The 18,590-nt window shown below is 43.8% G+C and overlaps 1 protein-coding gene across 1 annotated transcript in view; it reads left to right on the top strand.

Moving 5' to 3' along the window:
• Nucleotides 1-11,688, top strand: part of NRXN3 (neurexin 3) — a 427,584-nt gene extending 415,896 nt beyond the window's left edge. The window contains exon 19 of the mRNA XM_069951290.1: nt 11,617-11,688. Coding sequence (XP_069807391.1) covers nt 11,617-11,624 — 8 coding nt within the window. The 3' untranslated portion in view covers nt 11,625-11,688. The remainder of the gene's footprint in view (nt 1-11,616) is intronic.
• The last annotated feature ends 6,902 nt before the right edge of the window (nt 11,689-18,590 follow it).

The raw sequence follows: 18,590 nt of genomic DNA, 5'->3' as shown, positions 1-18,590 counted from the left end.
GCTACAGTTACCAGATTCTGGAGAGGGGTCGGTGTCGTTGATGCCGGGATTTGGAGTCTAGAAGGAATTCTTTTCTTGGCTTCTGCCTCCTTCTTCTGAATAAGCTGAACAATCGTCTTACTATGTATTAGAAGTGCTTGCAATCACAAGGTTAATGGTACGTCGCCCATCTCACTTTTGTGAACTTCCCTCCACAGACTGTGTTTTACAGACCGATGTCATGGCTGTATTTATAGTAAGACCCCCCCGGACATGCCACTACCTCCGCTCTCCACCCACAGCTGCTTGTATCAGGGCCTGAGGTGTGAACAGCATGTGATCCAGAAGATGCGGGTTATATACTGGTCATGTTACTTTACAATGGCACAGATTTACATCAGTGCTCAGAACTGTTCATCCATTAGCCTATTGCTGGATAGGGAAATTACACTGACAGCCTCCAGGCTAATAAAGAAACAATAATCCCACCACCCTTGGCACTGAAAAAAAACTAGAAGCCCAAATATATCAAATACAGTTAAAAAAAAAGAAAATACAGCTAGAAGAAAATACAAACATGATGAACACAGTAATAAGGCAGGGATGACAGGGGAAGCAGAGGGGAGCAGCAGGGAATCAGGGCAGGTGAGTATCCATCCTTTTTTTATTTTTACTGCACCTACAACCAATTGGGAAAATGTTTGTATTGCTGGAATACCCATTTAAAAGAAATTATCCAAGACTACATAAAACACAGATACTTTCTTTCAAAAACAGCACCGCCCTTCCAGTCCTCAGGCAGTGTGTGGTATTACAATTCATTACGTTCACTTCAATAGAATGGAGCTGCAAAATCACAACCAAACCAAATGTTTTTCTAATCCTTGATAACCCCTTTAAGGCTATGTTCACACGTTATATGAGACCGGCCAGGCGCATCAGAGCTTCCCATAGCCCACAGTGAAGCAAGCGGCCTTAGTTTTACGTTGTGTGAACATAGCCTAAAAAGGGAAACTAACAGCAGGTTGGGGGCGTTTAATAGGGTCTATAGGGCGGCGGAAAATTATTATTTGTCTTTATTATATTCATCCACAGCATAGTCTTTGGGAAATTATCCTTTTTATCAATATGCTAATAATATGTTGTCTTTTCACCAACATTCATCGTGCTCTGGAGTGAGGTTATTCCTCATCACTGCAAAACCCAATGAATGTTGGGTGTACTGAGGGTCACTGATAAAAGGGAGAGTTTAAATACCATCCAAAAATACCACAATGTTACATGGGGCAGGTTACACAGGTGTAAAATACTGATCTATGGCCTTGTTAGGCGACATTCACACATTCACAGTAGTGCTAATGTATGTAATGCATCCGTATTTTTTTGCAGATCAGCAAAGGGATAGTTAAATAAGTGGGAATGGTTTAAAATGATTACTCATCCGTATTTCCTTAAAGATTTGTGGATGCTACAATAGTAAAAATTATGGCTGTTTCTATAGACTATTATGGGACAACCGATGCTGCAATTATAGTCCGTACTAGAGCTTGTCAGTAACTTTTGCAGATCCATAAGACACCGATTATGGATCCATAAGACTACGGACAGTGTGAACAGCCGAATAGAAATAGATGGGTCCATAATTGCGGATGCACAATTTATTTGTGGTGTAAGGTAAAGCCCCATGATGCAGACTCCAAGAGCTCCACTGATGCCTTGTCTTCATTTCTGCAGGACATGGTCCAGCCTCGTGCTGCTGGGATACCATGGGGTCAGTGTCTTGTTGAGTGTAACGGAGCTGGAGTGACTGATGCACTACATATAGACTTGCACCTGAGCCTCCACTACTGTGCAGCACTGTATGACCGTCCATTCTCTAATGTGAATCTATTTAGAATTTGGCACCAGAATAGGCTTCTACCCACCCCCGACACATACAGCTATATCTTCTCAGGTGAAGCTTCCTGCTGTGTTTCCACAGCTCCAATTTCCAGTGAGAGACCCAACATAGCGTCTACAGCACCGGGTCTCACACCGAAGCAGCTATGGCAGAAGCCAATTCACAATAGAGATTCAGCTTAGTGATCAAATGTGTGCAATAGGAGTGTGTGATGTACACTTTATATACTTTACATTAAAACAAAAATACAGTTTAAAAAAAAAAAAAAAAAAAAAGATTCCCATTAGAGAAGTGAGTAGCGTTCATAGTGCAGCACATCTATATGCAAGTATAATGGTCAGCAGAATTCTGTGCCCATCCCCCCCCCCCCATAGTACATTATGGCTTCTCTGCATGTTGCTGGTGCATACCCTGCCCGCTATCCTTGTTTCATCCACAGTTTTTGTCCATTTGAGCCGACGGGTATATGTGACCAATGATCTTTTACAGCTATAAAACTTCTCTCCATGGGGATGGAGTCACTTGGAATCTGCTGAAAAGCTCTGCAGTGACGCGAGCCCTGATCATGTCTCTTTAATCGCTACTTGATAGGATTTCTCAGTCAGTCGAATATGCACTACCTACTTACATGCTCTATAGATTCATATGAAAATCACTCTTTTATGCTGCGATTTGTGCGTGTAGCTCCGGGCTTAGAAGATCATCCTCCACGAGGCTTGTACCCTCATGCACTAAAGCCAAATCTCCTTAAAGCTGGGCTCGGTCTCCTTTAAGTAACTGGGAAAAGTCTTTCTGGCACTTGGAAATATTTTTGTTTCTCATTAATTAACAGATTTGCCTCGGAGAAGCGCGATCACAGCTTTTCTGGGACACATTCTCCAACATCTTATTTTGAGGAGTGAACAGAACGTGGGGCGCATCTAGCTAGAAATATCACTCGGATTCAATCTGTCACTTGTTAGTCTCTGGTCGTCCTCTCGCCTTGTGTTCTCAGACTCTACGTTTCACATGTTATTATCTCATCTCCTGCTTCTCGCTCCGCACTATAATGTAAACAGCCGGCCGCTGGTGGACACAAGTGATCAGCGTCTCAATGGAGACCTGCAATGGCTGTGTGGTGGATAGAAGGGAGAGGTGAACCAAATGAACCGAGAGATCTGTGTGGGCAGAGAATGGGGTCTTAATCTGCTGCTCACTGATGGTAATGGAGTGGAGACATCTGTCACTACAGCTACACACAGTGTACTTTCACATACACCTCCTTTAAGATGAGGCAGGTCTTGTCCCTCATGGTGGTTTTCCTGTCCTTAAAGTAAACAGCGACCACTACACCACAGATGTGGCAGTGTTTGACTGATGCAGAACCTGACCATTTGGCCGATGTTTAGTTGATGGGATGACCTAAAAGAATAATCCAGTATCAGTAAGTGTGTGGTGTTGCAGCTCAAGTCTAATGAAGAAAATAGAGTTGCAATACTACACACAACCTGAATGTAACATGGTGCGTCTGATGCATTGCTGCTTTTCCTCTTTGCTGACAGCACTGGACCACCCAGACTTATCCTAAATCCTGTCTGGTTACTAGGGACTCACGGCCTAACAATAATCTGTTTCGTGTATTCTATACTGTATTCAGATGGACAGAAAGATTTGTAATGATGCTACATTTATACAAGATTAGTATACTTATATTGTGAACACTGGGTCCTGGTACAGGACTAGAGAAGTGATATATGTAACATGTCCCATCTATCTTCACATCCAGTTACTTCCACACATGCCCACATTTCTGGAGTTCTACAGTCCCTTTTGGTCCAGTTGCTTCTCCATTATCACAGTGTGTGGCCAATGTGATTTGTCTGCAATCAATCGGGTCACTAAGTAATACTTAATGAGAACCAGTCACAAATGAATAATAATACAAGGAGATTTACATGGAGCGTGAACAGGATTTGTGCTTTCGGGATCCAAACATTTTTAAAGTGTACATACAGCTTCTTATAGCCAGCTTCAATGGAGCCTGGAAATCCTTCAGTCTCTCATCACTTACATACACTTGGTGCAGGCTCCTGATCTCAGTTTCTATTACAATATTCACTGTTCTCCCATTGGTTAACCTGTTCCTTGGCCTCAGGTTGCCTAGTAAATTGTCTCCTGGACTCAGCTCTGTAGCATTGCTCTTGGACCTGCTCTTACTCTCTCTTGGATACAACGCAACATTCCTAAACTGAGGACGACCTCTGACCACGATCCTGTGCTGCTTTGACCACATTGTAGATGCGCTCTGTGGCTTCCTGCTCCTGGCGACCATTTTCCTAGTTATAAATCATCTGTTCCTGGTCCGTGTGGCTAATTTCAGCTCCAGGATTGTTCCCAATTCTGTTTTAAACATGCCTGATTTTAGCTCTAGGTTTGTTCCTGGTTTTTGATCTTGTATTCCAGCTCCTGATCCATACATTTAGAATTATATGTGCGCTCAGCTGATTGGCTGATCCGCTGAGCGCACATATAAAGAGCCGGTCCGCAGCACAGTCACTTCATTGTGCTGCGGACCAGCGAAGAGGACACATCGGGACATCAGATGGTGAGTATAAAGATCTCCCCACCCCCTCCCCAGCACTGCACCCATCCCAGTAAGGAAGGGGGGTCACTTAACCCCCCTTCCTGCTGGGATGGGAGCAGTCTGACATCAGTCTGGCCCCCAAGGGGTTAAGGGGGATGCAATACATCCTCCCTTAACCCCTTGGGGGCCAGACTGTAAGCAGCGATCTGTAAAGATGCTGCATACTGTAAGGTGCACAACACCGCTCACAATGATGGGTGTTGTGCTCCTGTTTGTGTGTTTCTCCCTTTTTGTTTTTCAGATATCGGTATCCTGTGGATTACGTCGGATTCGGTGTAATAAAATGGTCAATGAGGGGTGTGGGGGTGTTTTTATTTGAATAAAAAAAAATTTTTCACTTGTGTCTTGTCTTTATTTCTTTACTTTATAGACTTAGTAGTGGAAGCCGTCTAATAGACGGAATCCATTACTAAGTTGGGGCCTAGTGTTAGCCGGTATAAAATGGCTAACACTAACCCCTATTATTACCCCAGTACCCAATGCCACCAGGGGTACTGGGAAGAGCCGGGTGCCAGTGGTCCCGGAGCGTCAAAATTGGCGCTCCTGGACCGGGCGGCAGCAGGCTGGTAAGATTTAGGCTGGGGAGGGCCTAAACCAATGGCTCTTCCCACCCTGGTGTTACCAGGCTGCTGTCGCTTGGTTTTTAACCCGGCTGGTTATAAAAATAGGGGGGACCCTATGCGTTTTTTTTAAATTATTTATTTAATGCTATTGTGATAACATAATTAGAAGAAACATTTGATGTTTTAATTAAAGTAAAGTGATGATTAGTACAGAAAGCTCTATTACCGGCAATATGAATTAACGGCTTATGGAGCTTCCTGTAATAATTAATATTTAATGAATAAAACACATTTTTGTTGTAATAAACTCAGTTTCGTTGTTCAATAATTTAATATAAACAAATCCATCATTGTGCAATTAAATATACTGTCAAAAAAAATATATATATATACACTTATATATATATTTATTTTAACAGTATATTTAATTGCAAAATGATGGATTCGTTTAAATTTAATTATTGAACAACGAAAGGGACTTTATTACAACGAAAATGTGTTTTATTAATTAAATATTAATTATATATATTATTAAATATTATTTATATATATTAATATTATATATTAACCATGAGAGACATCGGCTATAGTGCAGAGGATCGCAAACCCCGCTAATAGCGATTCCTGTAAACTGTTTCCCTGCTTTCCCAGATGCATCCAGAGGTGTTTCCATCACTTTCTAAAGATTTTATTTGTTATTTTTAGTTGAACCAGATTTCCAAGTAAATGACCGTATGTTTTCAGCCGCATGTCTATTTTTTCCCACGGCTGTAGTTTCAGCCGCACATTTCCAGCCGCATAAAAAATACAGCCGCACAGATACATAGTGTGAACATAGCCCCAACAATTGTAATAATAGTGGTGGGACGCACCTGTCTCTTTCTGTTAGACATATTTTTTTTAAACCTAAAACAAAACAAAACCAAAAAAAAAAAAAACAATTGGCAACACTCCGATCCCTCTGTTCACACTTTAGGTTGCATGCCACATGTGGCTAAAGACAGGTGCAACAGCAACCTACAGGTGCAAGTGATTACCGCACATACTGCACATTTTAGTTTTTTGGGTATACTTCAGCCACATGCAGTGTGCAACCCACAGTGTGAACAGTTATCGCAGTGTGGCCAATTTTTTCTTTTTTTTTTTGTTGTATGTGGGGGTGTGGCTACCTCCTGTTGGCTTGCACTCCACCCATATGCTGTGGGTGCTATAAAATTTGGATCCTTTCTGCCCAGTTGTAGGCTTAATGTCAGCCTAGGAGAGGCTATTGCTAGTGTAAGAATGCTAGAGTAGGACCATGTCTCTGAGGACACCTTAATGTGATGACATGATACACTCTGTAATATGGTGACATGGTACACTCTGTAATGTGGTGACATGGTACACTACACTCTGATCAAATAGTTTGCTAAGATCCTCATTTTTTAATATTTATAGAGCAGGTATTTATCCTGTGTCCGCCGGGGTGAGTTTGAGCGGTAAGCACTTGCACATGTAGGTTGCTGTTGCACTTTTTGTTTTTTTTGTCTTTATTTTTTAATACCTGTGATGACCCATATATGGGTGAATACCAGGTGATGACTGAACACCAGTGTAGCCTAAGCAAAAACAGTTGCATCTCAAAGGATCCACTGTGGAAATGGAAAACATAAGGAGAGCTGTGTGGTCCCTGAAGTCCCTCCCAGGGCAGCAGTAGGTACTGAAGCTCCCCATCACTTCTTATCTCACCTCATTTCACACAAAATCCTATTTTATCTACTATTAATAAAACCGTTGCTGGCTGTGTGAGTCTCGGAGACAAAGTGGAGGATAATGCTGACTCATGTTCATCTGTAATTCAGGCCCCTTTATTGTGCGGCTCAGGGAGACATCTATCTAGTTGTAGGTTTTTACGTCGCCTAATTTAAAGACCAAGTAAAACCATTTAGTGACATTAATATAGATCAAACTGATATCTGTTACTTAGCTGAATAGTCTGCCCAGAGGAGCGGAGGCCATCCTTACATCATATTCACAATCTTTTTTGGCAAATTTACCAAGGAAGCTACAATATGAGAGGAGAATGACGCGGGCTCCAGGTCTCTCTCCTGCTTAGATTCAGAGGGGTCTTGTGTTCTCTGCAGTCATTGTTTTCTGGTTTTACCAGCATACAAATGGTGGAGATATCAAGGCCTAAAAAAAGATTTTCACCTAAATTTTATATGTTCATATGTCAGTGATGTGGCAAGAGCTTAAGCCACATCTGGTGCTAACAGCAGATCAATAACTTCTGAAATGTCAACCAAGACCAACAACGCATCTCTACTAGTATGTAGTATTATATGGGTGGAAATATTTATTTTAGAGAGGTTTTCTATCTCAGATCTTTTTTAACCTTCATATACAGGTTAGCGGAGTCTGACGATTTTGGTTGGGCTGGCTGGACATCTAACATAAATGGCTGATGTTGGGGCAGAGAAAGATCAGACACATTGGATTTAACCCACCGCCAGATCAGTCTGGTAGCAGCTTACGCCTCCTTCCATTCCACTATAAAAACACAGAGTTGCTTGGAGAGTATAAGTATGAGGCTAGAGAATAGCCAATTGCTATCAAGGGCCAGTTATATGTATTATATTTCAGTCTGAAGCTATACACATGTATTGTGTTTCACAGGAACCCCAACAACACTCAGATGTCTACTCTCCCCGCCAGGTCGCGTGACTCTTGTTCTGCTTCTTTTAAACTTTAAAAAGAAAACAATTATTCATAATACAGCCAGAAGGGTGGGGGCCCAGAGAATTTCACAGGCGGCTCACCTCCACCAAGGACACAATCCCGCTTATCGCCAGCCTTTCCACCCTAAGGTGCCCAAACCAACCTCTGCTCTCTCCAACAAGCTGTGTCTTCCAGACAGATAACACCCTGTGCACCTTATTACAGGGCTGGACAACTTATTGAGCTGTATTGACAGAGGACTGGGATTCTGAACTGTACGCGGCTTCATTAAAATTCTACAGCGGCCAGGAATTCAATAATCTCTGGGCCGAGGCTTGCGTGAGTCGCTCTGATTAAGCAATTCCTCTCTCCTTCCATTCCCCTCGCTAAAAGCGCTGTTACTCCTTGTTTGCCACAAAGAGGACGATCATTAAATGAGCTTTGACTTGATTAAGCGGAAAGTTTTAGAGATGTTGACAAACTCCTTTTATAGCGCCTAATTGTGTGCAGCGCAATTAATCTGAGCGAGGAGTCGTGCATCGTGATGTGGTGGCAGCCAACACTACTCCTGCTTGTGTAAACAGCTTCCATTACAGTCATTTACTGCTCACAGAGACTGGCACTGAGCGCTGCACATACACGCCATGAGACGTGGCTCACATAGGGACCACATGCTGTCTGAAGATCTATGAGCCCATATATATCATATACAGTACACTGATAAGACCGGAGGGAAAGTCCCTCACTCCCTGCTGTCAGCACTTGTGAAACCAATGAACACAATGTCTCATATTTGTGAATATTGCCCCAGCAGTACACCAGTATGCTAGTACAGTGAATTCTATAAAGCAATGTGTTACAACAATTAAACGACATAAAACTGTATCTGAATACAAGGCGACCCATGGAAGCCCTTTATCCCATAGTAGAAGGTGTCCTTAATAGTGGTAAAACATGGCGATATAAGGCACTGATCACTGTCCCCACTGAGCTGCATTGTGGCACATCACAGTTAGAGCAATGTAAGGTGCTTTCATTAGAAGCAGTATCTCTAGGCAGGGGTCTCACACACACAGCACATAGTAATATATGGCTTCTAATAAGAGAGAAATTACCGCAGTGTTTCTTTACGGACATTTAATAGCCCAACTGGAGCGTGGGACACCACAATGAAGACGACCCCAGTGCCCCTACCACATCTTATTTCAGTCTCTTGTAAGGTTTGTTTGCATCCTGAATCCACCATAGCTTAAATAACCAACACATGAACTAAACTAAAGACCCCCACACTGCACTACATATTCTGCTTTCTGGGCCCTGAGGACTTTACCATAGACTAACCATGATTTGGGTTAGCTCAGTAATAGATCCTGTACTAGCTGTGTGGCCCCCATTGAGTACACTGATGACTGTCATTATGGGCCGGGCTGTAGTTCAGGCAGTGTGACTGACCGTTTAGTTCTGCTCACAAAGGGGGACAAGTGACTCCCTTGGTGGCTCCTGAGCTAGAGTGTATCTAGCTTTAATGACGTCACTCACTGTGTCTGTGTTGCAGCGGCCCACCTTTTCCATTACCAGTAACCCAAGACCACAAGGGCCTCAGATAGGAAGTGCACCATGACTATTTGGTAGGAGCATGCGTATATGTGACCTAGACGTGATCAGTAATAAGTTCTTGCACAGTTACTGTAGGGTAGGCTCTCAGCCCCCCAGATAGACACAATGCACATGTGCAGCGGAGTCTGTAAGCAGTAGATATAAAAAAACATGAGAGAGAATGTGAAACTTTCACCTGGAATTCTGTAACAATTATCAACACAAAAATCAATGTGCAAAACAGCAAAGTAAGAAGAAGAGCAAACAGGAAATCAATACTTTGCATCGGGAAACAGAAGGCTCATCTGGCCCATCAGAGTATACGATCATGTGGGTTGCCGTTACTTTTTGACAGAGTTGCACTTGTTTAAAATAGAAAAAAAAAAACAGAGGGAGCCTGTTCTAGACCAACAAAACCTTAAAGCACCATTCTTAAACTAAGATCCCAGGCTTCAGGTATATACGTCACATGTCCTGAGGTTATCCACAGTGTATTTAAAGACTATTATTCTACACTCTACACGGTGGCCCCTCGTGGCTGCATGGTACTTGACCACCTGGGCTGACCTCGGCCCAAAGTGAGGTCCTTTCAGCTCCCATTATTGAACTAGATCTAGCATCAGTAGTTAGTAGTCTCCCTTCTCACAAAACCCCTGGCCAGGATGGTCTCCCAGGTGAATACTGCAAAATTTGATTCTCACATATCAAATCTACTCTTTTTTCCCTATATAATGCCATATACATTGAAAATCTTCAAGTCCCACAATTCCATGAATCACGTACAGTCCTCATACCGGAGCCAAATAAGGATGTTCTATTAGTACAATCCTATCGACCCATCTCACTGCTAAATCAGGACTACAAAATCCTAACAAAAATAATAGCCAACCGTTTACAACTAATTCTTCCTTCACTCTTGACAGACTCCCGGCTTTGTTTCATGCACAATAGGCATTCTGTAAAGGCATCCGTCTGGCAGTGGCGGCAACAACTGCAGCACAATCCCAGGCCTCACCGCAAACCCTTCTTCTAAGGCTGCATTCCCACGTTCCGTGATCCGTTAGGATCACGGACATGGAAAGCATGTACCGGAGTTCCCCCGCGCCCGGACAGCATCTGTAATTAGATGCTGGGAGCAGGGGAGACTGTATTCATAAGCGGCGCGCTGTAATGAATCAGCCGCGCGGTGCTGTTACTACAGTGCGGGGCGCTTATGAATACAGTCATCCCCGCTCCCAGCATCTAATTACAGATGCTGTCCGGGCGCGGGGGAACTCCGGTACATGCATTCCACGTCCGTGATCCATTAGGATCACGGAACGTGGGAATGCAGCCTTAGCCTTCAAGGCATTCAATGTGGTCTCCTCGACCTTAGACATATCACTGAAACTACGGAGATGTATTTCTCTACTTCTGGCATTCTCTCCACCGAGGAACTACCATCCCCAACCACTGAAGAACCCGTCAGGGCTACCCCTTATCCCCTCTCTGTTTAACCTTTCCATTGACCCCCTCTCCGTATGATACACACAGACGGTTCTGAAGAAATTAGAGCATAGGCATTTTCCGGCTTCACTTTAAATCTAGATAAATCCGAGGCCTTGATATTGAAGGGCCCCTCAACCCCAACTTTGGCTGGCAAACATATCCTAAAATGGGCACATTCTACATGAAATACTTAGGTGTCCTCATTACCAGAAATACTTACAGCCTATACTCGACTACTATTAAGCAATACTATTCCAATCATAAAATTCTGGTTACAACCCTGGGAATCCTTTACCTTTTTCTTCACAGGTAGAGCTTATCTTGTCAAAATGAATGCTTCCCCCAAACTCCTGTATACAATGCAGTCTTTTTCTCTATACCCCAGTCAGATAAACTCCAATAAGAGCGGGCTCTTATTCTCTGCTCTATACCCTACATGTGTCCCCTGACCAACTTCCCGAAGAAATTAAACGCAACCCACTTCTCTCCCCACCTATTTAAGCCTGGCAGGCTGTCCGCAGGCTCTCAGACCTACCACACACACACACACACACACACACACACACACACACATCTATGTTGCTGCCCTTCTTAGGAAATCCCAACTTCCAGGATGGGAAACCAGCGTGTCTCTTCTCTACCTGACAGTCCCATTACAATATAACCAAAGTCCTAGACATATTATCCCATCACTAACCTCAATTCTGTACTTTTCCTCTGCATAATGTAAGCTTACCCTCCCTTCCTCTGCTTTCTTTCCCTTCTTGCAGGTCACTAGCTATGCAAGGAAAATATTACAAAAGGTAAAACCACAAGAAAGAGTCAACCTTCTGATGAAAACTGAAAACAATCCACATCGTATATCTCACTAGTATACCTTCCTACTTTCCAATCTTGATTGCTCCACTTCCCAACATGGCCTCTCCACATGGCTGCAACATATGTCCCACCTCACCTCCACTGACTTATACCATTTCTGGGACTGCTCTGAGATCCAGGCCCTCTGGAAACAAGCCAAAGATTTTGCCTGTACCCATCTACTTAACTATGTGCATTTAACCCCTGAATGGGCCAACTTTGGCCACATAGATTATACCCCCACCGCTACTCAAAAGAAGCCAAAACGCTTCTCTTTGTTGTATCAGCAGCTGCCAGGAAATCGATTTTACAGGAGTGGCTCTCCCCGACCACCCCATCCCTGCAGAAATTAACTTTTCTTTTCAGAATGGACTGGGTGGAAACCACCTTGCATAAAGAATCCAAACTTAAAAACGTTTCTGCTTTGTGTTCAACACACTACTTGGTATTACTAATAGTTGGTTTCCTCTAAACCTCCCTTATTGACTCCCTTTATATCCCCTCTTCTTCTCTCTCCCCCTTGGAGGGTGGCTCACGCCCTGCCTGTTGTTCTCACACTGCGTTGGCCATGTCCTCACCTATCCACAATGCCGGCTGATGCAGTTAAAGGAGAAGTCTTGCGAAACTTAAAATGGGATGAAGGCAAGGGGGTGCGGGAAAATAAAGTGTTCTTACCCTTCTCGTGCTCCAGAGCGCTGCTCCAGGGTCCAGTTGATGCCACCTGCAGCGGCAACATTGCGTATCTGGGTAATAGACTGCCTGCTGAGCCAAACAGTTACTGGGATGGGACACCACCCCAGTCACTGAAAGGCTGAATGGGCAATCACTTAGGGCCCATTTACACAGAAAGATTTAAATCCAAAGCCAGGAATGGACTATATGCAGAGATCAGGTCATAAAGAAAAGCCTGAGATTTCTCCTGTTTTTAAATCCATTTCTGGCTTTGGCTTCAAATCTTTGTCATATAATCTTTCTGTGTAAATGGACCCTTAGCCGGGCAATAACGTTACAGCAGGGAGAGCTGGGTATGTGACAGCTGAGTTTTATTATTTTCCTGCATCCCCCTGCCTTGCTTTCGTTGTTTACTTTCACAGGGCTTCCCCAGTTATATACAAGGGGGTACTACCCCACCAGAAACAAGAACAGAACTCCCCGTAATTTGGCAGAATGTAGTGATTTAATTAATTCTACGCCTAAGGATTTGGAGCTCTGCATCAGAAAACAGCTCGGAGCTCCATATGTAATAAAGCATTTCTTTAACTTGTAAGTAATTTACTTGTACAAAGCCTAGAGATATGGAAAGGGTACTGCATGACTGCCTCTATTACACAGATCTCTTATTAGAACACAGAACGTTTCAGTTTGTGGCTCCTTAGATATTGCAAAACTACAACTCCCATTATGCCTTCAAAGTCTTCATCTGTGATAGCATGATGGAAGTTGTAGTTCTGCAACTGCACAAGAGCTACATATTAAGGAACACTGTCTGCGAATCTGGATATTCATTCACTATAGATCAATGGACAACTCCAGAAAGAACCTTATTTTCTGACCTGCTCCAGACATAGGAGAAGAGGTTTACATGAAGTTTGTCAGGTCACTGATTTCTCGAAGGAAAGGGCAGCAGGGCTCTTTTTTGGGCTCTCACCACCGAGGCGATGGCTTCTACATGATATCAGATTATTTTTTATAGAAGCTGGCCATAGATGGAAGGAAACCCCAGCACCATATGCAATGATGGGAGTGATTCTTCTCTGCTGTTAGTTCATTTATTACAGGTTTAATAGACGCTCCGATTGCAGCTTTCAAGACCAACATCCAAAAATATTTAGAAAACAAATATGAGATAAGAATATTGCACTGGATATACTAGAGTCCAGCAAGGATGATAACCTATGGTAATATTATGGCTCTCTTTACTGTTAGTGTGATCATGTGCATGCCGAGGGGAAGAAGAGGCCAGGTTATATCGCACAAGTCTTATGTCTCCCTAAGAAACAACCACTAAGTGGCAAAATCCATAAAACCTTGACCTGATTCAGAAGGAAACAAGCTGATATTTACTGTGCAGAAATGAGAGCACATAGCGCAGCATTTCAGGTCATTGTAGTGCGACTATGACGACTTTCAGAGATGAGGGAATGGGGTTTAGGCATCAAGTCGTGTGTTACCATCAGATCACACTGGAGGCTATTAGAGGGTGGTAGACAGGGGGCCAGGATGTGCCGCACATCTCCTTTCTTGCTGGGGATGGCTGTTTTGCAGCATGTGAGTTGGCTCCATCTCTTTCCCGGAGAGAGATAAGTCAGCAGCAGTGTGTGTGATAACTCCGCTCATCAGCAGGCTGCCAGCCGCAGATAAGGAACACCAGATTGGCGGCCAAGTAATGAAGGTGTAAGATAGACTCTCACACAAGAGAATGGAGAACGCTGTGCTGAGGTCCATGTATGAGCACTCCATACATCTGATACAGGACGCACAAGGTTATGGCAAGACAACACGTCTATTCACAAATATTACAATAAGGAACACCTAAAATTAAAGACAATAAAAGATACATTTTGTCTGTGTGTGTTCCAAGTAATAGTGAGCGAATATGACGAGAACCAAGAACACCCTGTGTCCCCATGTATGCACGTTAGACCTATGACCCCAGAGAGCAGAGTAAAATCCAAGGATCCAGTGCAGCAGTCTCAGAGTGAATCCACATTAGATGGGATATCTAGTGATCAGAGCGACTTGGGACGAGGCTTGGGGCACTGGGGTTCTCTCAGGTAACAGTGCGATTGAGAGGGGTTTTCTTGGCGCACCCTGGCCCCTCCTATATCTATGGATGGACGTGTGAACATTAGGGCTCATTTGAGCATAGTACACCAAGTTCCCCCCAATGTGATGGCTATTTCCCCTAGGGCAGAAGAAGACTGTGATCAGGAAAATGCACCTTCCACAATGGTTGTATAGTCGGGGTTTGGCTGCAGGAACCAGACAGGGAGTTTTCCTTGCTTCTCCGGCCTCTATCCAGGCTTAGATGGCCTCCTTCTTCCAAATACAGACCCACTCTTGTCCTCGGTGTGGGTGTGGTGTTGCAGTTCAGTTCCATAGAAGTAAATGGAGCAGATTTGTTATACCACCAATAAGGGTGGTGCTGGTTTGTCTTTTGTTTTTAAAAAGCTTCTTTTTTTTATTTTTATCCTGCATAGCCCCCTTAATCCTATAGCTATCCAAAGGGGGCGGGGGGGGGGGGGGGGGGGAGGGCCGTTTCGAGCATGTCAGGAACTCTATCTATTCTGCAGCAGGACGTGATCTTCTTCACTTGGGCCAATATTGCAGGAGAAGGATCTCATCACCTACTGGCCATGGCAAATCACGGCCGTTCTAAATGTCAAAAAGAGGTGGAGTTCACTACAAGATGTGGGATGCCACTAAAAAGCAAACACATGAAATAGTGCGGCACATTTTACACTCACATACACAAGATCCACAGGATATAACTGTTCTACCTCTGAAATTTTATAGTGTGGACAGCGACCACCAGGGGGCGCCCAATTCTAATCTATACAATTGCTGTAATCAGAGGGATGTATAATGAGAGTACTGTAACCATATTAATGTCATCTAATCTTACTCATTAATGAGCGGCTCAGACTGAAGCAATCACTTCATTAGAAATTCTAACATGCAGATCTCATTGAGTCTGGAAACTCGCCAAGGAAATGGGAGAAGAGGCCGAAGATTCCTTACAGAGGAGGAAAGCCGCTTACATCTCATTGGCTTTCTTCACCTCCCCCGCACCTGAACAGGAGGAGGATGGATGAAGACAAGTGGTCATCTACATCAATGGGCCATAACTCTTAATACCTCCAGACTCTATATAAAAGTGTTTCCCAAACTCTGGCTGGAGTGGATCGGGCAGGTAGGAGACACACAAGAGCTTTCTTTATTTTACCAATTACTTAAAATCCACATCTGGTTTTGGCTTAAAAACTGCCACGTGTGAAATCAGCCTGATGGGAGATGTAGTACCCCACAGGTTGGGGACCAGTATCCTATTATAAAATGTGAGCAGCTGCATTCAAAACCAACAATCTGAACTAGAGACAATCAATGGAACATTTCAGCAATGATCACAATTTACTAAGATCTAAGGAATCTTAGAAGGCGAGATTCTTCAGTAACAGGCAACTCAGCCAATCATTGACTATGATGGGACAGCGAGGCCAATGCGGGGAAAGGCAGCAGGACATCCAGCCATGGGTAAGTATACATCCTTATTATTTACTTTACACATCAGCTGTTGGCCGCACATCACTATTACAAGGAGCGATGTGCGGCCGCCGTGGCGATGATTCTTAAACCTGCTGAAAGACAACGATCAGCCAGTGAACAGCTCTTCCGCTTATTGTTGTCTTTATAACGCTCTGTTTATTTGGTTCCTTACTCACCTGAAGGCAGACAGCTGGTATCAGGGAGTCCACCCGTATGTGTATACAATATACATTAGCTACACTATGTGGCAGTATTGATACAGTGTACACAGCCTGGCTTCAATCTTTTTCAGCCTTTTTCACATGGCTGTTTGACCCCAACCTGGTTCTTTAAGCCATAAAGGAAGGATGCGCGCTCCTCGCGTTTAATCACCATCTCCTCTGAGAAGGATGCATCACAACTGCATATATACTTACCTGTTGTCCTATGGCCCCCAATCCCCACTGATGTGACGACCTGGCAGGAAGGGCTCGCTCAGGTGATCACTGCACATCGGGGTGACCCATGTCAGGCGGTGATTGGCTTAGCAGGCACCTTCTGCAGATATGACATCCATCATCCAACATCGCACAGTAGCGCTGGGGTATTGCGGCAGGTGACTGGGCTCTTTATTTTTTAATACCCGACTGAAATATCTTATTTAGTGTTGAAGAAGCCTCTAATGTGTATAGAAGGTGCAGTGTATGATGCACAAACAGTCATGCTATAATCACGAGAAGAAATGCCTTCCCCCTCAATCTAGTCCTTTACTTCTTGCCGCTACCGACAGCTCTGAAATACGTTGTGCGCAGAGCGTGTAGTTATACGGTATAATTCATTACACAGGGTTAGACCATTTATTCTGACCTTCCTGTATTACAGACGTGTTATCAGCAGCGCAGGCACAATAATAGCATTAGTGGTGACAGAGCCGCCAAGATCCCAGCACCAGGCCGATGAAGAGGCAGGATAGAGACTGTTCACACAGTGCATACTGCAGATACCATGATCTGCAGCCATTATCCTGGAGACTGCACGGACAATACATCTCATGTCAATCTGATGGCAGCATCATTACAATAGGCTTGTAAAGTATAAGTGGAACTATTAAAGGGGACATAATATTAATCAATGAAGCTCAACCCATCTCGTAAAACCTTGTAACTCCATGATGTAGGATTCTCAGCATTGCAGTAAGGCTGGGGGACGACCAGATGACGCACGCTGAACTCATTCCATCATGTAACAATAGGACTAAATAATTATAAACTTCTCTCTGCAATGATAAGAAGGTTTGCCACAGGGAGGTCCTACTTATTATTACAGTCTCTTGCGTTACATTTCTTCTTTGAAAGTAAGTGTTGTCACTGATACTACCCTCCAAGGTGCACAGCTGTACTTCTTTCTCTCCATTTCTGGGGGCAGGACCAGAGCCGGGTGTTTGAACACACAAGTTCTGCTTTCCCTTACTTTTCTGGCCAGTCTCTAGTGTGCCATCACATAGTGCTACTGAATAGGCTGCACTGTACTGGAGGATTACTTACGCAACACAGTACTATATACTATGGCATGTGGGTGAAAAAGGGGTTAATAATACAGTGGGCCTACAAGGTGTTTTGTGAACAGAAAGGAAATAGCATTAGCACAGCAAAACACAGGTTAGACTGCAGCACTGTGTACATATAGCAGCACATACACTGGTACTTACACAAGCAACAGGTTCCCAAGATCTTTATGCAAGGTCGGATATAAGCCTTGATTTACCTTTCAGGCACTGTGTGGCTCAGAATCAGCTGGCGGACTCGATCAGATTTCCGGTAGACGGCCCAGGCTTAAGTCTGGCTTTATGATTTTAATGAGGTATGGGCACAGAGGTAACCGCATACAAATAATGCCATTGGTTCCTGAAGAGCATGTTCACATGTGTGTCACAGAGCTTCTGCTAGGACACTGCAGATTGTATGACAGCGCACCACAATGGAAATGGTGAGCCAGGAATAAATGGGGCCTAAACCATAAAGGTAATGACTGACGAACAGCACAACAAAGTGACAACTATAGTGTTCAGATTATAGCTGAGATTTCTTGTATCTGCCAGCCTGATGGGTTACACCTCTCCATGCTGTGTGAAGCAATATGTGACCATGTGTATATCTCTGCCCGGTACAGACAGAAGGTGGACATGCTAGTGAACCGCACACACTAGTACACAACCCCAATATAGGACTATGTATAAAATTAAGCATTTACTTACTGTTCCTATTCCCAGAGATAAGTGTTAACCCCAATATAGGTTATTCTATACTATACAGGGTTCAAGCTTTGCCAAACTCTGAACGATGCCTGATATCTGCAAGTCTGTACTAGTAGGAACAGCTGGTAATCCTTTATTCCACCATGCACTGAATGTCATGGACACCTTCCCTGAACCAGCATAATTTCCAGTGTTTAGGTGGGGTTAAGCGCTTACAGGTCAGACCCTGGTCATCTTTTGAAATGCTCTAGGATACAAGTCCTTTGGAGGAACAAGCAGAATATGTTCCCAGATTAAGCGTCTGCTGGCAGCCGTCCCCCACAGGAGCAGGGGCATTGTGCGGCACAACACACAACTAACTGATTAACCTAACAAAGCGCCCTGACG

This window comes from Dendropsophus ebraccatus, chromosome 13, assembly GCF_027789765.1.
Source record: "Dendropsophus ebraccatus isolate aDenEbr1 chromosome 13, aDenEbr1.pat, whole genome shotgun sequence".
Lineage (NCBI taxonomy): Eukaryota > Metazoa > Chordata > Amphibia > Anura > Hylidae > Dendropsophus > Dendropsophus ebraccatus.
Note: the sequence above shows the minus strand (reverse complement) of the source record. Positions and strands in the feature narration are given on the sequence as shown.